The sequence below is a fragment of the Rhopalosiphum padi genome, chromosome 1 (assembly GCF_020882245.1).
Source record: "Rhopalosiphum padi isolate XX-2018 chromosome 1, ASM2088224v1, whole genome shotgun sequence".
NCBI lineage: Eukaryota > Metazoa > Arthropoda > Insecta > Hemiptera > Aphididae > Rhopalosiphum > Rhopalosiphum padi.
The window spans coordinates 17,912,570-17,934,204 of record NC_083597.1 but is presented as its reverse complement, the minus strand read 5'-3'; the positions used below and the strand labels follow the sequence as shown (position 1 = coordinate 17,934,204).

At 25.6% G+C, this 21,635-nt stretch overlaps 1 protein-coding gene and 1 long non-coding RNA gene across 3 annotated transcripts; both read right to left on the bottom strand.

The window, feature by feature from the left end:
* Positions 1-2,627: 2,627 nt before the first annotated feature.
* On the bottom strand, positions 2,628-21,181 carry LOC132920670 (probable phospholipid-transporting ATPase IIB). The gene is made up of 19 exons (XM_060983279.1): positions 20,928-21,181; positions 20,666-20,841; positions 10,987-11,131; positions 10,810-10,923; positions 10,585-10,752; positions 10,275-10,517; positions 10,026-10,211; positions 9,835-9,956; positions 9,545-9,767; positions 9,290-9,477; positions 9,094-9,199; positions 8,686-9,024; positions 8,443-8,613; positions 8,197-8,385; positions 7,928-8,117; positions 7,605-7,845; positions 6,713-6,879; positions 6,438-6,641; positions 2,628-4,977 (listed from the first exon to the last, which is right to left on the bottom strand). Exons 1-19 carry the CDS (start codon positions 20,934-20,936, stop codon positions 4,844-4,846), a joined length of 3,315 nt encoding a protein of 1,104 aa, XP_060839262.1. The 5' UTR covers positions 20,937-21,181; the 3' UTR covers positions 2,628-4,843.
* LOC132920725 (uncharacterized) lies at positions 11,139-18,905 on the bottom strand. Of its 2 annotated transcripts, none has more exons than XR_009660777.1 (3): positions 17,730-18,905; positions 13,131-13,199; positions 11,139-13,066 (listed from the first exon to the last, which is right to left on the bottom strand). It is a non-coding gene; the product is annotated as an uncharacterized LOC132920725 (long non-coding RNA). The 2 variants fall into 2 exon arrangements; XR_009660783.1 differs by having other exon boundaries at positions 11,139-13,062.
* Positions 21,182-21,635: the final 454 nt, after the last annotated feature.

Below are 21,635 nucleotides of genomic sequence, written 5' to 3'. Positions count from 1 at the left end.
GGTTATAATAATTTTGGTACCCTCGTCCCTCATCTCTCATGCCAATTACTAAAATTTTTTTTAAAATTTTAAAACTGGCCATTTTTTATGGTTTCCGACTGGCTTTTGCCCCCAGCTATATCCAACCATCAATAGTGAACCTGGTATTTTTTAGAACCGCTGTCCGCTGGTACTTGTATTGTTTTCCTCTTATTTTTAACATATCTCGTAAATCAGGCAAATGGATGACGGATGTATAATCATACTAGATAAATGGACACTTTATACAGAGAAAGTAAAGTGGTAATAATTGATATCGGACACTTATTAGTACGATAAAAATAAACCAGGAAATATATTATACTATAGATAAGATAAGATTTATTAAGATTAAATTATTCAAAACTTTATCTTTAAAAAACGTTGAAGCCTGTACTTACAGTATCCACAGCACGAAAATACGTAATACAATTATTTGAAATAATTTGCTATAGCCCATAGCCCATAGGTACCTTATTGTTACCTACATTTAACTTTTTAATTTATATAAATAGTAAATAAACGACTGTAGAAAGTTCACAAAGCCTGTAGATAAAATGTATATATGTATATATAGGACATAGGTATCTTATATAATAATATTAATGATTATTAATTTATTTTTGTAAGAAACCTACAATTATAGGATTACTTGAACCGGCTGAACCTGACTATTTAAATGTATACATAATAATACATTTTATATGGGCCTCCACACGAGTTTTTTCTCAGTGAGGCCCAGTAATCATTTGATATTAATTTAAATAAATAAAAAAAAAAAAATATAATGCATACATTTTTTTCTACCTTAAATGTAGAAACTGTCAGGGTCTTTGGGTTTTACCTTTTTATCTATGTAAGTATGTGACCGTAAAAAGTGTCTACAACCGTCAACCATATTATACTATTATAGTATACAATAGGTATACTGATTTCTTATTAATTGCGTGCATACACAATCGGTAAGATAATTATAATTTATATTATAAACGTATTTTCGTAAATGCCACCCACACAGATAGAGGCCTCTAGGCAGTAAGACGAAAATTTACATTTAGTCTTTCTACACAATATTGGACAGAACACAGAACTAACTACTAAGTGTAGCTGTGTGTAGGTATACCTTATACCAGTTATACCTATATAATATATTATATATAGAAATTCCCGTTTGTGTTACAAACATTGAATCGTTGAAATATTTTACAAATTTTGCATCAAGTTGAGAACTAATATTACAAATAACAAAAATTACCACGTATTATAAATAGTATAAATTAATCTTTGAATAATTAATGAAATTAACTTAAAATATTTATGGAACTTAGCCAATCTACAAGTATACATTTTTTGTTTTATGCGAAAAAGTATTATTATATATACTATTTATACTTAATATACATGTATATTAGTAGAAACAAAAATAAAATATATTTTAATAGTTATATTTTTGTAAAGATGCCAATAAGTATTAAAATAATTTACGACTGTTGATTAGAGTGAATATTATTTTTTTTTAGTAAGTTTTGAGTAATTTGAATCTTTTTCCAAATTCTTGTAAAATCTGTGATATTGTTTAAACATCCCAAATAAAATTATTACATGATTTTTTTTTTATTAGTTTAATTTTAAAGCTTTTAAATTTCTTTCTCGCGAGAAATAACTTAAATGTGAATACTTTTTAATTTCGATGATTTATAAAACAAATCGTATACATCAATATTATCTATTGACAGAAGTGAGGTATAGAATTTATTATTATTATTCTGTTGACTTGTTACTTTATAATAAATTAGCGATTAGCATACTACTTAATTTTAAATTTTAAAAACATTTATTCTTCGGATTAGGTACCAAAAAAAAAAAAATACTTTTAAGTTGATTTTTGATATTATTTCATCATATCTATTTAAAGAAACCCAGATTTTATAAAACAAAAAAAAATTCAAAATTATATGTTGGAACTAAAAATAATACTTTGGTCAAATATCAACAAAAATGTAATGATTCAAATTTAAAATTGACTACTAATATTAAATATTCTTTGGTGATAAATAATTTTATTTTCTATATTATAATAACACTATAACACCAATAGATTTTGGCATTGTATTCCATTTAAAAAATATAAATTCTAATCTCATTAATATGAAAACGTCATAATAAATATATACGAGTATTTGTTTTTTTTTAAATTTAAAATTGTATGCTGTTAGAGAATAATTTAAGCCTGAACATAAGATAAAAAATGTTCAAATATTATGTATTAAGCTATTATGTACTAGAAGAGACAAAATTGAAACAAAAACAGTTCTGTTAACATTTCAGTAAGATAAAAATTATAAGTTGGTTTTGTTTGAATGCTGAAAAGAAATAGATTTTGTCACAGTTTGCGTTTTATTTGTGTTTCTATTTTATCACTCAATAGTAAACCAAGTAGGATATTTGGGTGATTATAAATCACTGTATAATGTATATTAAAAATTATCAATGATATTAACAAACTATATTTTACCATTGGTTTGTTTTTGTTATGATCAAATATAAATATACTTTAATTTACACTATAAAACATAAAAATATTGATTATCATTAATCACAATTCATAATTTACACATAATATATATTTATTTTTCTAATACTTTCTTAAACATAACAATATGATATTATGCAGATTTAAATATTATTTATAAATTATTAAATTGAAACATACTTATACATGAATACAAATGTAATAAGGATAGGTACTTCAAATTATTGTGGTGGGTAACAAAATCTTTTTTATTTTCAAGCGATATGAGAGTAAACTACAACTATACAAATAATTATAACAAAAAAAAAAAAAAAAAAAATTCTAACATATAGAACAACACAACCATGGATTGAGGTACTAAATAAAAATTAAAAACAAATATCTTTGAAAATGTAAATAAATACTTCTAATGCATATTTTTCCTTTATAATAACATTAACTTATTAACTAAGAAGATAGCCAAGTATTCATAAATAAATTCATTAATAGCATTGTGTTTACAAAATTAAAATTTCTAAGGGTATGATTTATATCTTTTAAATAAATTTGTAATTGTGCGTCTCAAATGCATATCTTTTTTTCTTCCTTCATAAGTTTTGAGTTAGGTATAACTACCTAACAAAGCATAACTGCTGTACTTTATTTAATGGAATCTTAGAAATTCATGAAATTGTATAAAATATTTTGACATGCATAAATTGATAAGCAAAGCAAAATTATTTAAATATTGATGAAGATAAATAAATAGATCAAAATCAACCAAATAATGCCAAATTAACATTTGATATTGTCAATTCAGGAACTTTTCATAAACTATATTTTTCAATAATAACATTAAAATATATAACATATATATTTATTTTATTCAGTAATAGGCTTTATAAAATATATTAAAAACGCATTACACTTAGTATTTTTAGGGAACAAAATTTTAAAATAACTGAAAAATAATTATCAAGATTTTAATGATGTACAATCAATTGACTTTTTTAAATATTGACCATACATAGTTCAAGACATTTCTTAGTAAAATGTAAAAATATCTTTTAACACTGTAAATGGGATATCTAATTTTCAAATGATGTTGAGCAATGAATTATTTTCAGAATTTAAACCTACAATATTGAAAAAAATTGCATTCTGTGCAAAAATATTTTTTATTTTTAAGATTTGTATTATTGCCTTTAATATTATTAATTATTTAAGTTGCACAAATATCAGGGTTGCCACATTTTCATGTCAAATAAGAATAATGATATTTGTATAAGCACGGAAAAAATTTCCTCATCCATCCCACTGAAAACATATGCCAAATGTAATGAATATTAATTCTAAACATACTACTATACTTTATGAATGGGGAAAAAAAAAAACAAAAATTAACGCCATATTAAAATAAATATAACTGAATACTTAATTTTTCTCCAATAATTAACAACTATCACAAAAAATACACACTCTGTTAAATGATATAAAAATAAAGAGGAATGGTTTTTCCAAAAAAAAAAACACAAAAATAACAGTTTCATTATTAACTGATTATAATCTATTAAAAACAAACAATAAACCAGGTTTAAGAGGGTGTATGGCAACCCTACACATTTATAAATTAATGTCAAAATTTAGTCAAAATATAAAAAAATTCACACAAGAATTAAATGGTGACATTTATTAATATTGATCTAATTAAAATTTAAGATCATTTATATAAACTGCAGTACACAGACCCTGCATTAAATGTATTATAATAATTCAAACGAGCAAATTTATATTTAAAATTGTTGTTTTTTAAATCATTTAAAATGTTGTATTGGCAAGGCAAGTATTTTACAGTTTAATAGCTGAATCATTAAAAATTTCTTTTGATATTTATGAATAAAATAATCATTAACATTTAATGAGATAAAACTAAAATTAATAGAAATTATAATAATTTGAATAATTTTAACTTAAATCATAAAAATAACATGACAATAAGTAGAATATTTTTGAAGATGAAAATACTATAATTTTGCAATAAAAAAATATACATAATTTAAATATACATTTTAAGTGTTTGTATGGTTGTATTTAATCTATTTGGTATGAAATGTGCTTGTTATATTAAAATGGTATGTTTATGATAACTAATTTTGAGAAGGAGATTATAATTGGTCTTTATATTAAAGGAGTTAATAGAATAATAATCCTGAAGCTGATTTTGAAACTAAAAATCCATATAAATAAATCAATTTTATTTAATTTTCTCAATTATATCATTTGACTACCTTTAATTTTCAAAGCAACTATAGCTCACGATAGTTTAGAATAACTGGGAGGTGAAAATTTTTTCCTCAAGAATTTTAGAATGTATAATGGTAAACAGCTGACCAGTGTAATCACAGTGACTTTCCATAGGAATGATTCGGTTTGAATGAAATGAGAATCTAAAAAAAAAAAAAAAAAAACCAAATTATTAATATAAAATTAATTACATTTGCTTATAATGATGCTTGATACAACAAAGTTTTATGTAAAATATATATCTCAGAATTGTTTGTATATAATAGTGTTGTTTAAGATTTTCAGGACATAATTTATGATATTTAAATTAAAACTGATATTATTATAGAACATAATAGAAACGACAGTTATCAAAATCCCATTATTCACTGATGAATAATTCAGTGGACCTTGAAATTTTGTTGTATGCTCGGTATATAGGCAACGAAGGCTTGGCATCATGTTGTAACCGTAATGTCGTTTTAAATCCATATTAAAATATGTTCTATGATGATGCCGAGATGCGATAACTTAATTTTTGTTTTATCGAATTAGTATAATTTTAGATATTGTTCACTGAGATAATGTAATATATATATTATACATGTATATAAAATGAGATATAATTTAAATTAATTTGGTTGTAATAGATAGTTTATAAGTTATTGCTATTCTCATAACTGCTATTTAACCATACACAGTATATACATCTCAGTTGTAATTTTAGTTTCAATCTGTTCATGTTTAGATAGTCTAATAAAATTTTTCATTATTTTGCTAAAGCTTAAAACTATGTTTTGAAAAATTATTGTGGAATAAGTAATCCAAAAATTCTGCAGGTTTCAGAAGATTTACTGAAGCAAATTGTACCTAATTTGAGTGAAAATTATGCAGAGCTTAACATTAACATTTAAAATGCTGACAAATCTATATTGGTAATTAAATCAATTTTTAAATTCAAAAATATATATTATTTATAAGGCTCGGTTTTCAATGCATTTGGATTTTTTTTTGGGATGTCTTATGCTTAGCTTTCTAAGCTACAAATAAGTTTAAAGTAGTCAGTGTTCTAACCACAAAATATTTTTGACGTTTTTAATGCATTTTTTATTTTTTTAGGACATTTTTGACCTATTTCTCGATTATTACTAAAAAAATTGACCTCATTGAAATATAAATACTACATACAGTGGCGCAACTAGAAAAAAATTTCAGGGGAGGGGTTATATATTACAATATGTATACTTAAGATTATATAAATTATATAGGCCTTGGAATAAACACCTTTCCTCCCTCCCGGTTGCGTACTAAGTAATATAAATTATTTTCATTTTGAATTTAACATCAGGTAATCCAATTTTAAATTAGACAAGGCTATATTTTTCTTTATGTCACACGCTGATTATATTGCATACGACTAAACAACTTTTATCGGGCTATTTGAATTTATTTAATAAATAATGCATTTTTTGGGCATTTAAATCCGAGCCCTAATTATTTATGGTTTTTATTTTTTTTATGTAGTCCTCTTATGCATCATTTTGATTCTCTCAGTCCCTTGAAAACCATTATAAGCAAATTTGACTGTGTTTATTAAAAGTTGTTAAAAATAATATATACTAACCAAAATAATCTTTAAGTAAGATTAATGATAAAATATAAACAGCTAAACTAAAAAGTTCAGCCAATAGCATTAAATAATGCCAAGTGCGAACTGTCAATGCAACCATGATTAGTTCTGTGAGAATTAAAGCAGTGAAACTAATGGCAACAATATGAATGAATTCATCTTCAAATAGAAATAATGCTCCATACATTATTACACCACCTACAAAAATACAGAAAAGTTAGTAAAATTGTATTAAATTATTTTATGTATATATTATATTATAGGTATACCTTGATAAATGCTAATTAAAACCCAAATGAAAAATGTTTTATATGATAATGACCGTCCTTTACTCAGTTCTTTGTATAATTCAGGGTAAGTTAATGCAATTTTAGATAATACATCCTTATCAAGTACCAAAGAAAATACAGGGAACATTGTGTACAGTGTTGCATATCTGAAATCAATAAATTAGTCAATTAATAGATTCATGTAGTTAATAAACTTATAATTCCAGGAACTATACTTAGTATTATCCACTTTTTAGTACAGAACCAAACTATGAGTTGAGCTTTGCCATTTTTGATTCAACATATTTCACAAATTTTAATTTCTTATACATATAGTAACTAATAATTATACTCATATAGAAAAGAATAGGAATTTTTTATGTTCCAATTTTGTGACTATACTATTTAACTTTTTTCCAATATTTTTTTGCTGAGATGTTCTAAATACTCTTCTGACACGTAGCTCGAGTTTTAATTTTATTTGTCTGAAGAGAGGGAGAGGAGGGTTGTACTATAAAGGTTACTGTTTTTGAGCGTGTCAGTTAAATAATTTAACAATTTTTTTTTTTTTACACGGTTGTACCAAATGAGCTTACAACTAAATAACTTTTATTATTTCCAATTTCATTTTATTTGTCATTTCAGCTATATCTTGAGTTAAGTTAAATTATAAAAAATATTTTATATTATATGTCTAGGCTTTAAATAGTTTATAATGATAATAAAAAAAATCAATTTATATATGAATCAATTATTCAACACATGAGTAAAGCTGGGTTATTCAGCTAGTACAGTATATTTTCAGACTACATTGCTAACCATAATGAATTTTGTTTTATACAAATTTAGCGTATTCAACTCAAAAATATGCCCTGTAAAATTTCAATCTTACCCAATCATAAGGAACCCTTGATACAGTGTTACTGATGAGAAGTAAAATACAGCCGAAAATATTGCTTGCATAGTTGATATAATAAGACCTCTATGGATGACAAATTGGCTAAGTGAGGCGGATCTTTTATAACTATATCGACCATGTACCATGAGTAGTCTTGAAAGGTGTGAAAATTGTGGTACTGAAAAGTCTGCAGCTAAAGATGCTTGTCGACCTTCTACACCAGCAATACCAATGCCTAAAATGAAAAGATATAAAATTGTTCAATTTGCGCTAATAATAAATTATAACTAGTCAATTATTAACAAATTAATTTATACCTGTGTCAGCTGCCTGAATCATCGAAACATCATTTCCTCCATCACCAACAGCAGCAGTTCTTTTTCCAGTATGTGCTTTAATTAGAGTGACAATTTGTGCTTTTTGGGTTGGAGAACATCGACAGCAAATTACAGCTGGACTACGGCAAGCAACATCCAATAGTTCTGTTTGATAATATTGTAGACATATCTTAAGAATAAAAATAAAAATTGATATAAACCATGAAAATAAAATTCTTAAATTCTAAAATTATTATTATTAAATATACTTCTAATGAATCTCCAGTAATAACAAGAGCGCAATCTTGTTTTTTTCTAAAAGCATTTAATTGCTGATGTGCTTCAGTTCTTGTATGCACTGGATTAAAAATAAATAATTCCTGAGTTCTTGAAACAAGACGAGAACTTTTAGCAATACAAGTGGCTGTTTCTTGCTTATCACCAGTTAACATCCATATCTAATAAATTATAAATTTATTAAGTATGGAATTATATTTTATTAAAATTTCTTTTACTTTAATTCCAGCATTGCCCAATAGTTCTAAAGTTCTACGAACATTAACTTGAAGTTTATCTTCCACTCCTGTTACACACAATAACTCCATTTCACGTTCTAGAGTGTCCACAACTGTTGCTACTCGCTGAGCACGCCCTGTCACAGCTAACCTTGCTGAATTTAAACGAGACTGAAAATATAAATAAAACATAAAATTTAATATTCAAATTATAATTTTGGATTTAAGATAAACAATACGCACTTCAAATTCCAAGTACTGTTCTTCAGTTAAATTTTTTCGAGCTACTACCAACGTACGTAAACCTTCTCGTGCCATATTTCCACATTCTTCTTCCAACCAGTCTGTGTATTGGACAATAGATGACATAACTACATCTGCTCCTTTTAAATAGAATGTAATATCTCCAGAAGCTACATCTTTAACAATTATTCCCATGCGCTTAGTTTCTGATGTGAATGGAAACATTTGCAGTATTGTATAATTAAGTATATCTCCAGCAGATGTACGTAATTTAAGTGATGTTAAATCTCTTTTGATAACAGCTAACCCTACATCTTCAGTCCACTTTACTAATGCAATCTGTGAAAATAATTAATATTTTTTTTTTTAAAATTATAACATTCTAAAATAACAAATATAACTGTATACCTCGTCTGGACTAGAAGCTTGATAGGTGCACTGTGAGCGAGAAAGTAAACTTTCTTTAATATAGTGTTGATCAGCTTCAGATCTGAGTTCTACAGGACTATCAGTACTAAAACGAAACATTGAACATATATTTTTTTAATGTAACAATAATTTCAATTATGATAATATATTTATTAAATACTATATAAAAACTAACATATTGCCTTGCACATTATTTTCAATAACAGGGGTCACATTATGACATAGTGCTATAGCTTTAACAGCATCATGAAGACGAGTTTGCTCAGAACGTCTTATCTTAAATGATGTAGATCCCTGAGATAAATTACGATTATGTGTAGGCTCAACTGCTCCGCAGAAGGTCATTTTTAGTTGTTCGGCAACCTACAATAATATTTAATATTATACATAAATACAAATAATTTATAGAAGTAAAATAAATATATCTTACCTGATCAAAAGACTCAGCACCATAAGAAACAGTTCCTAAATGAAGTCGTTTAAATACCATTGAATTTTGAGTAAGTGTCCCAGTTTTATCTGAAAATAAGTATGATATTCGTCCCAGTTCTTCTGGAATTGTAGTACATCTAACTACAGTATCTGGCATTTCTTCATCTCTTTGCATAGACCACGAATAGAATGCTTTACCCATGTCCAAATTTACCCTCAAACTAAATTAACAACAAAAACAAGTACATAAATACATTTTTTCTTATTAATAAAGTTCTATAAATTAACCTGATTGGTATAATGTATGAAAATAGTAATACAAATCGGAACATGTAACGATACCATGGACCACTGAAACCTTTTAAGCACATCATTACAAATGCCAGACCAACCACAGCACAAAAAAGAAGCTGAAATGTAATATGATATAAAAAAATTAAAAAACTAATAATGCATATAAAACAAAATTCTATCAATACCTTTGTTAACTGATTAATTTCAATATCTAAGAGTCCAACTTTACTTCGAGGCTGGGAATTATTCATAACAGATCTAGTTTCAGCACCCGTGTAAACAACAGCACCAAGTGCTGAACCATTAGCTACAACACAGTTAGCCCATAATGTATTTTCTACATCAAGACTCACTTCTTCCCCGTTATCTTGCTAAATAATAAATAATAAGTAATTAATGATTTAAAAATAATAATAAAATAATAGATTCTTTACCCTTCTAAATGTTCCTATGAAACTGTGTATATCTCTTTGAGGTTTTTCTGCAAAAATAGTAGCTGTAATATCAAACAAACGCGCATCACAATCTAATTTTTGAGTATCTCCAATAGCAAGACGTAATTTCCAATCAGTTTCACCATCCATTTGATCAGTTCGTACAAAACAAGCACCAGATTTTTCAGTAGTTCTTAATAATACCATATCAGCTGGGACTCTTTGATCTTTTTCTACCAGCACCTAATGTTTAAATTAAATAAATATTAACTCATTTTTAGCTATATTTTATAAATACAATAAAACTTACTAAGTCTCCGACTTTGAGTTTAGATGATGATACATACTCAGTACCAATATTGTGATCTTTACCACGTATTAGACGCTTATATTTTTGAGAGTTTACTTCTTCATCTCGTTGCCATCTTCTAATATCATCAACACCTTCACGAAATAATGTGACAGCCAATACAAATATCTATAACATTAAACAACATTAAGTAAGTAATGGAAATTGTTTGTCAATGTTAAATACCAGTGGTCCCCAATATGTGTAGAGGTATCCTAATCGAAGTTCAGGTACAAATTGACTCATAGCCATCAGAAGAAAATAAAGATTCAAAAAGAATTTGAACTGTTGATAAAGCACCTGTAAATATATTTATATTATTATTTTAATTGATAAGTCAGATTCAACTATAAAATTTCAAACCTTTGGGAGGAATGTGATTATGGTGTACTTCTGATTGCGTATGACATTTGGAGAATACTTTTCGGTACTTTGTTTTCCAATGACAATAGTTCGTGAAGTAAGTTCCTTCTTGCGGAAACATTTTTGCCAAACCCATTGACAAAATCTATTAAAAATGTAAATCTAACAATACTCTACATTGCATATATATAATACAATTTATTAAATAATAATATCCGCACGTCATATTTCAATTAACATATTTTACAGTCTAAGACGATCATTCAGACATTGATGATAATAACTGATCAATATCTTAATATCTATTTAAGCTATTAATTACTTATATGTTATTCGTTAAAATTTCTTATATGTTCAAAAAGTTTGATAATAATGATAATATTGTAAGTAAGTATTCATAAATTGGATTTGTTCTTCAATAATAATTTGAAATCACATAATAAGAAATATTAATTTTTAATTTAGATTAAGATATGTAAGCTGATTACCTATGAAAATATAAATTAATGATATAATTGCTCTCACCATAAGAAAATATTATTTTGATCTAATGCAATTTTAGATGATTTATAAAATAAAATATACACAGTAATACAATATAAATTATGTTAGAAACTTCATTAATTAATAATAGCTTAAAACTACAATGATTTAATTACTGATAATGAATAATGACCAATTATTATCACATTTAGTAATCACTAATCCTAATACGAATCTATTGAACAATTCCCAAATTATTTTTGTTTGTCTATTTAAAAACTTAGAGAAAATTTAAAGTTGAAGTAAGATGAAATATTTATTTTACATAAACATAATAAAAGAAAAATTAATCACAGTCACAAATATAATTTCAAATATTTAATAAAATAAAACTAAAAATAAATAAATTATAGTAGATATAAGTATGCACAAATATTTTTTAACTCAATGTAAATGCTCTTACAACTGCGAAATTCTAGTATATCTAGATAAGTCTGAATTGTTTTTTTTTTATGTATGATACGTTCTTAAGTATTTTTTACTAGTCCTATTTATTGTTATTATTTTATAATCTTCAAACATTTTAACATGCGCTTGATTATAAATTACCCATATAAAAACAAAACAATACATGCAAGAAGCTAACTTATATAAAAAGCTAAGCAATTAACAATTAAATTACTCTTAAATTAGTGGAGGTTTAATACAAAAGAAGCAAATATATCTACATAAACATTAAAAACAAATCACTACATTCATAATATATTAACTAACTATAAGCTTGATGTGTTATAGTCAAAAACACGCTATCACTTCAATCATAAAATTGAATTAATAACATTTAGTAACAATTAATTTCACTGTAGCAATTTTTCTTTTTAAAATTTAATATAAACATATATGTAAGTCTTGGTGTTAGTCGTGTTTAATAAGAGATTAGGTTAGGTTCACCTAACCTTAAACAGCCGACTACAAAACAAAATAATTAAAAAAGGGTGAGCTATAATTTTTTTTTAAACTAATCAAAATTTAAAATGTCTAAAACTTAAGTTTTTTATATTTTCAATTAGACATTACAAAAAAAAATTGATAAATATTTCAATTAAATTAACAGGTAGGGAAACAGTTTGATAATAAAATATTATTTAAGGTTATAATTTAATAGTAATATATCTAGTCGGTAATATTTATAAAATATATAATAGGTAATATTATATTTAAATTTAATAATTATAAAATGAAAAAAAAAATAGTTAAAGAATGTATTTAATATGAATATGTACAATTTTAATCTACAAATAATACTATTATAAAACAGTATAAATACCTAACACATATGTTGAATACATATATCAATCTAAAATTCAACTTTTATATTACATCCTATCTAAAAGAAATATAGGTTTTTATAACATAATAATTAATTTAAAAAAAATTCAAATTCTACTGTTCAGGAATATTTGAAGATAAAATTGATCTAAATGGGTAATAAATTTCAAATATTATAAATTTTAACAATATAGGAAATATTATCATTTTTGATTTTTGCTCACCCTTTTTGATATTTGTTAGCCCAGCTAGGTCTTGACATACCTAACTTAAAATTTAAAGTTAGGCTATTATAATATTATATTAGTAAAAAAACCAAATTGGGATCCTACCTTAATTTACTTTTTTTCTCTTCTGTCATGACTGTAAAAATATTAACAGGCAGGAGAATGTGTCACAATCTGAAATAATAGGACACAAACTCCATGAAATACGACAAACTTGTCAAAGCACTATAATGGCTTAGGTACTTTTGTCATACTTTTAAACTTTTAAAGTTAAAAGGAAGAACAAATTCATTTAATGGATTTTTGGTGATTTTGTTATATTTATTAAAAAAAAAAACCAAATAATTCAATCAACCTAATAAAATCAAGTTTAATATTGAAACCGTAATCTTAATAAATTATTATTAAGTTTAATACTTTTTTTTAATTTCTTATTAACTGTGGATTTTAAAAAGTTAAATATCAAGCACTTTGGTGAGGTCTCTTTTGGAATAAGACAACACACAATAATAAAATATATATAATTCATGCGGCATAACTTTATTATTTATATTTTATAATAAATATCAAGTTGACTAATTTGTAAAATTTAACCAGGTAAAAGAAACATGCAACAACATTTGCAGGGTCACTCAGAAAAAAAAATGTTTTAAGAGCTAAAATTAAAACTATCAAAGTAGTATCTTGTTCTTACCTATTAATAATAAGATTAATGTGCATGTCATAAAATCAAAGAATAAATATCATTATGAAATGTATTTAAATACCAAATAAAAAGATTATATAAATGAAACAAAATTGTATTATAATTTTAATGTTTAATTGATATATTTTATTATTATGTTATTATATATACCAAGTTCCTATAAATATATACTTTTATAGATGTTTCTATTAAGAGAGTGAACCTGCACGTGTTGTCTCCGTGTTACTAATATGATACATTTTATACTAAAAAGAATCTGTTTAAATCTATTATTATTAAAACTAGAAACCAGATTTATATGCAACTAAAACCTTATTTTATACATTTTTATAAAATGTGTCAAATTAAGCCTCAATATAGCAAAAAATTTAGAAATCAGTTCAAAGGAAAATGAATTTCTGAAAAAGCTTATTCAATCAGAGCTGCATATTCTCAGTAAAAATAATAAGTAAAAACATAAAAATCTGGTCTCTAATTCTGACTTATGAGAGTGAATTTATCTATTATTTAATATCTTAAGGCAAGAATATTATTTAGGTAGGGTATTTCATAATATTTTTTATACTTGAAAATTAAAAATATTTTGAACATTTTAAAATGTTTACAACTTGCTCCAAAATCAATATATATATATATAACTAATTATTACAAAATATTCGTTCCTTTAGATTTAGTAATAGATCAATTCACTCTAATATTAGAAATATCATAGTAAAATTAATTCTCATTTTTACTATGTTAGTAAGACAGAGACAACACATGCAGATATGATTCCTAATATTGGTTTTACAATTTTATGAATTTTGTCAATTATCTGATGTTTACAAAACTTTATTATCTATATTTCAGAATTAACTGAAAAACAGACAAAAACTAGTCTTGGTTGCACATTTCTTGTGAAGAATAATAATAACTACCCGAAAGCACCAAGAAGTCCCAACGCCATTGTCCATGCGCAAGGCAATTAATTCTTATTTAAAATTTAATGTATTATAATATAGCTAGTATTAATTTAAATCAATTTCTAATATAAGCATAATATCCGGCATAATACTATGTATGTAGTTTTTATATCTGAATTTTGACCAAATATGTATATAATATATTTTTTTTAATGATTATCTTATGTAAATCATGTACAATTGGAAAAAATATGCTTTTGAACTTTTCTATTTATATTTACATTATATACCTGAAATTGTTCTTACATTTCAACATGACATTTAAACTGATTATACAACACATTTCCTATTACCAATAATAATACACTAATTAAGATATGTTCATAATATTCAGTAACTAATGCAAGACATTACTATCAAGTTAAAATTCAATATTTTAATAATTAATTCCGTAATTAATTTAATGTGTTTTATGTAAACATTGTTCCTATAACCATTAGTTAAAAATAGGGTACCTCTATAATGATGCTCTAGAATAATATGTACTCTTAAATATTATACATTAAGTAAATTTTAATAAGATAAGTACCTACAAATCTACAATGTTACTTTTCTGGTAATACCCACAATGTTATCATTAAATATGCCATATTATATTGTATGACAAAATAATAAAAATAAGAACCTATATTGATTTGTAAAAACTTATTAAACTTATTTATACAAACTCGTACAATTTATCCAAAAATATGTGTAGAAAATAAGATACAAATAATTAGTAGATAAAAATAAAACTATAAGACGCATAGAAATAGTTATAGATGATAGATAGGTAATAAATTACCTACATAATACCTATCCTACCTATAACCTACCCTAGGTACCTATAAAACATTAAGATTTGATAAATGATATTTCAATATTACACATATGGATTAATTTATGAAACATTGCATACTTAAAAGGAACAATATTAATATGTAGGTACATTGTACATACATTAGCTTATTTTGCCTATGACAGAACGATTAGGTAATTTTTCAAATGTATAAAATAAAAAATATAAAAATCTATAAAATAGGATTTGAATATATAAAATGTATAAAATATATTATTATTTACTTACAAATAGGAAGTATAGAATAGGCGAAATATTTCTCATCATAAAGATAAAAAAAAATATATGATAAAGAACCAATATTGATAGTCTCACATACTACTGTTTATTGATTAACATGTAGGTATGACTGTATGTGTATGACACATTTATATATCTTCTCCCTTCCTAAATGTAAATAATTACATAATCACCTGATTAAAACACAACCGAACAAATAATAGCTTAATTTTATAAATATTTCAATAAATCAACACATTTAGTGGACAAAGGTATAAAATTATAAAAATTATTTAATATTATCAGGAGTAAAAACTCTACACGCTTATGTCAAAGGTAACATCATAGATTTATAGGTAGATACATTTAAAATTTTTTATCTATATTTCTAGATTTATTTAGATTCAATCCTCTTAGTTCTAATCTCAAATATATACTTTACAAACAGAAATTCAAAATGTTAATATAAATAAGTAATTAGTCTCTTGATAAATAAATATTATGATTATCAAAGTATAAAGAAAAAACAAAGAATTCAATTTTAAAACTATGGGGACTAGTGCTAGTCTAGTAGTCAAAAAGTGGAAAGTAAATTTTTTTAAATTGTTAAAAACAATTTAGATGCTAACATATGGAATAGTTAGTAATTAGTAGATACTTATAAAATCGAATCCTTTCAGTAGTAATTCCAATAGCTAATAAGTAACTTCCAGGTTTGGAAGATTTCTTTGATTAATTAATGAAAGATTTAAAAACTTTTATCAAATTTTTTTAATTTGTTTAAATTATCAAAGCATAAGTTAAATAATTAGAAGTTTCACAGTTAATTTACATAAAAGTATACAGATTTAGTTATTGATATTAGCCTAATAGTTTAAAAAGATTTGCCATGTGAAGCAATGTTACTGTTATTTCCAGGATACCCGCAGCGTTACAAAAATGCAGAAAATATAAACTGCAGTTTATTCATGCCCCTATCTGCTTTCATATATAAGTCTAGGTATAGTTTGTTTAACTATAACACACTAACAGTAGATACATATTAGCATTACTGAAGTTTATAAAAAATCATTGCTGTAGAAAAATCTCAAATAGTAATTGGTAAAATTAAAATAATCCATAGGTATATTATTAAATACTATCATATTGATAAAAACACCACAATGAAGGTAAATAAGAATAAACAAACATTCAAATCTCATACTATACACATCTAGTAAGTAAATTTTATTTTATACTACTTTACCTCAAATTATTGTAGATATAAAATAATCAAGAAAATAATACCAAGATAAATAGGTACTTTTTTTTATATTTTTTACTATGTACCTATTACTCATATAATTTAGTTTGAACATATGGCCAATTAATTAAGTATGACAATTATACATATGTAGATATAACAAATAAAAAATTTAACAAAATATAAGAATTAACTACCTAACTAATGAAAAATTACAAAAAATTACTTTAAGATTTTTAATAAATAATAAGTAATTATGAGGTAGTATATTTTTGTATATTTTAAGGCTTTTACATCAAATAATTTTGAATAAACTTGACATATGACAGATCAAATATTTGACAAAAAAAAATTATTATAGGTAAGTACCTACTTTTGTTAAAAAAGTATAAAATTGCTAAATCAAAATTGACTAGAGAAAAATAATGCAGCAAACAAGTTGAATATTCAGAGGAAATAAGTAATATTATAATTTATAATTATTGTAAAACCCATAAGGACTGTATAAATGGTTTTTCTTGATGTGTAGATAATTTCCAAATATAACTAGGTCGATATAAATAAGAGTTCGACAAATAGGGCACATACAAAATATTTATTTATTGAATGATTTATAAAATAGGTAAGTATTTAGGAAACATATATTAATTATTATCATTATCATTTATAAATGCGCACTATGAAGAACGGGCGATATTGGATAGGTGGGTGGTAGGGAGAGGTGTTTGTATCAAACCTGTTGAAGACGTTGTTGTTTTCCCGAGGCTTGTTCAAAAGCGGAATGTCCTCTTTGACGGTCAAAGTGGTCGTGGACGAAGACGAGTTCATTTCCACCAAACAGACACCTGCACCGGCGGGCGAATCCATAAAATCAATCACATAATTCTGCGATTGCGCCTGTTATAGACGGCGGCGGCCTACACAGTTTTACGCAGCGCACGGTAGAAAATATAATATGAGATCGTACAGATATTAGGCAACAAGAAAAATATTACTATTGATTTTTTACGTCGCAGCTATTAATTTATTTATCTGTTCACGCACAGTGTTCACAAAGAGTCACGTAGATACGGACGGACTAACGGTTATATCGGACGAAATGACGTACACAACTCCGAAACAGATAATTCGAATGACCACTGAACACTGAAGCAAGCGCTGAACCGCAGCTTGGCAGCGACGGTCGACGAGTGGTTATGATGGGTGAGGAGAGAGGTCGGAGAGGGAATAGGACGTGGCGGCAGCGACAGAACTACAGACACGGTCCCGTTCTTGTTCTTCAGCGCAGGCGAATCATCGAACGAGCAACGAGTCGATATTATCAACGCGCGCGAATGTCAAGGTTCAATTCATGGCATAAACGCGTTACACCACTTTATTATCAACGCCACCAGTACTTCCACGATTGACGTTGCTGAATCGCCATTGTCGTGATAAAAGAAAATACGTCCGTCCACTACCTCCAAGGCACCAATTAATAACGAATCATTAATCGCTAATCAGTAGACAGTAATCACTATTCAGTACTTCAATAGTCAATGCTCAATATGTTCAAGTCTTAGATCATATAACAGTGATCTATGGTTCAAGTACTCGTTAGTTATTACTTCAATAGTCCAATACTCATTACTCGCAACACAATATTTGTAATATTTGGTATTTATATATAAGAATGATACGCCAATAAATCAAGAGCACAATCCAAGGGTTGTTGAGTGTGTTTTAATTTTTTTAATATAGAACTAAGATATAAATAATAAGTACTTCCAATAATGCAACTATAGCACCTCCAGAGTTAAGACTTCACCTTATAATAATAATAGTTCAAAATGTTAAAAATTGAGACATTTTTTCATTAACCCATTGTTATCACTGCGGTAATCATTATATTTCAAACATACTAATTGTATTACCTATATAAGTACTTTTTATAGGATTCAAATTGAGTCATGATATTAGTATATTGTAAACAACCTAGTACTTTTTAGTTTTAAGTAATTTATCAATGACATAATTCTGAATAAAAACACGCATGACAATGATAACGAGATGCAAAACAATTATTAATGTAATGGTTCACTAAAATCATACTTAAGGGACCATTAGCTTTACTAATTCATTGAATGTTTAGTAATTATTCATATAAAAAATAGAACTTAGCATTATAGTCACAACTAGAGATTATAAAGATAAAATGTAAGGGGTAAGTTGCATTATTAGAAATTCTTTTAGGAGTGTCTTTTAAATTATAACAAAACGTAAACTGGGTTTTAATTATCTTAATTTTTTAAGAACTCGATTACTTAAATATAAATGTCTAATGATTAATAAAATACATTTTTATTCATAGGGAATAATGATGAAAAAGTTCCAAGTAAATGTTCCTTAATAATATCAATATGCATAATTATGCGCGGCATTGAATTATATTATTATTATTATAACTATACAGATATAAGTCCAAATATATTATTACTTTAATAACTATAACTATAAATAAATAACACACAATAATATTTTTATGGCATTTAGATTAATAAAATAAATCAAACTTTCAAAACAGTCAAATAAATAATGAACAAATTCAAATATTTAAGTATAGTGTATGCACCAATAGGAATCATAGTTAATACTTAATATTACTCATGATTAACTACTTGAATAAATAATTGTGGTACAATTGAATGATTGAGAATTAAGATATATTTGGTTCCTAGTGAAATGGATTTTGGGATGTATTAAACTTCAGTCATTCATAAATGTTGTCACATTAACAACAATAAAATTAACAAATATGAATAGTGAGACTAGACATGTGAGTGATCAATGAATTGCTCTTATCGGCCTTTAAAAACCAAGATAATATACTTGATATTTTGATAATTATATATTTAAATATATTAGTTGATGGTCTCCATTATATTGGACTACAATAAAAATAAAACTGATATTATTTGTTTACCAAAAAAGTAAAGATGTAAATACGTAATTTTGTAATATTAAACATTTTTTTAATCAAGTTAATATGAACTGAAATGGTTATGTTAACAAATTTTGGTATTTTAGGATATCATTTAATAAATTTTTTGATATCCTGAACGGTTGAATCTACAAACTTACAACTTAGAAGTCATAAGGAAAGTCTAGTTAACAATTGCTAAATTACTATGCTATTTCTGCTATTCTACTTCTAGGCATTTCTAATATTGTTACTCATAAATCATAGACATAAAATGTTTATTATGTCAATCAATGTTACTAGTTACTAGTGACTACTACTGTATTGTTCTAATTCTGTTTATGCCATAATTCAAAGTCCACTGTTGTTATTTGGAATTTACTATTATTATTAATTACTAATAATTAACATAAATTGAGTTTATAGATAATTTATATGTAAATCACATACAATGTATCTATTTATACATCACTTATTATTTTTGAAATTTAAAAATAATAACTTACCCTTTAAGTAATTTGAATATTGTATTTGTATGAGCTTTTATAATTTTACATACCCTATATATACTTAAATATTATAATAAAATATACTCATTAGATTGACAGTAAAGTTAGTATATTTCCAAGCCAAATTAAACACACTGCAAAACACTCATAAAAATCCACCAATGTTTATTTCATTGCTAGTATTGTAATTTATAAAATACTCACCCACAAAATAGGAGCGAAGAGACCCTAGCCCATCTGCTTTTATAGTAGACGTTATGTTTCTTAAATGGCGTCATGTCATCACTGGACAAAAAGCAATCGGAGTCATCTCCATCGAACTGCCTCTCCGCTTGGCTTAATAACAATGGTATACTCTCTGTCTGCAGACTTTTTTTCACCTGAATTGTGGCAGATGCAAATTGGGATTTAAACTGGAGATGTTAATACTAAAGGACTTGAAAATGTATGGCTTCAATATACTCACTCGTTTCATTTAAGTACAATGTTGTCAATTTGTCGAAAATAAAAATAAACATTTTAATATATACTTCAATAAACGGAATGCCAGCTGTCCATTTGACGGGAAATGTATGGTATAAGTCGAGTACAATAAAATATAAATTCAAAAAAAAAATGACAACGAAAAAATATCGTCTAATGTTTTTATTATTTTCATTTATTACAAATACTCAAATTTAAAGCACGAAAGTCAGAAAACATAATATCAAACAAATTCGATATTATACGGCTTCGATGTTAGATATCTGATTAGGGATATCAAGTTAAGCTGCTAAACTCAAAACATATTATTGAACGTTATTATTTATATATATATATTTATATTATTTACTCTAATCGACCGGCTGGAAAAACGTTACTACCTTCATAGTGATATTTTTCGCATAACCAGAAACTACTGCTTACAGACAGCTGCTGCTATTTGGGTTTTTTATATTTTTTACATCTGCAGCCTGCTGTCTGCTACAAGTTTGCAACAGCCAATGATTCAACCAGAAAATCAGCTGTAGGTTCAAAATTGTAGAAGATTAGAAATAATAGAAACACTCAAATACTAGAAACTAGAAAAGATAGTAGAAACTTCAAATTTAATATTAATTTATAGTAACACTACTGAGTATTGGATTTTAATTAATATTTAATAATTATTAATTCAAACAATTTAAAATTAATG

Bases quoted from the DNA above. Each gene is read 5' to 3' on its own strand.
- LOC132920670 (XM_060983279.1), bottom strand. The intron at 10,518-10,584 runs GTAAGTTTTATT...TTTAAACATTAG, and splicing joins AACTCAAAGTCGGAGACTTA to GTGCTGGTAGAAAAAGATCA. The intron at 10,212-10,274 runs GTAAAGAATCTA...TTTATTATTTAG, and splicing joins TCATAGGAACATTTAGAAGG to CAAGATAACGGGGAAGAAGT.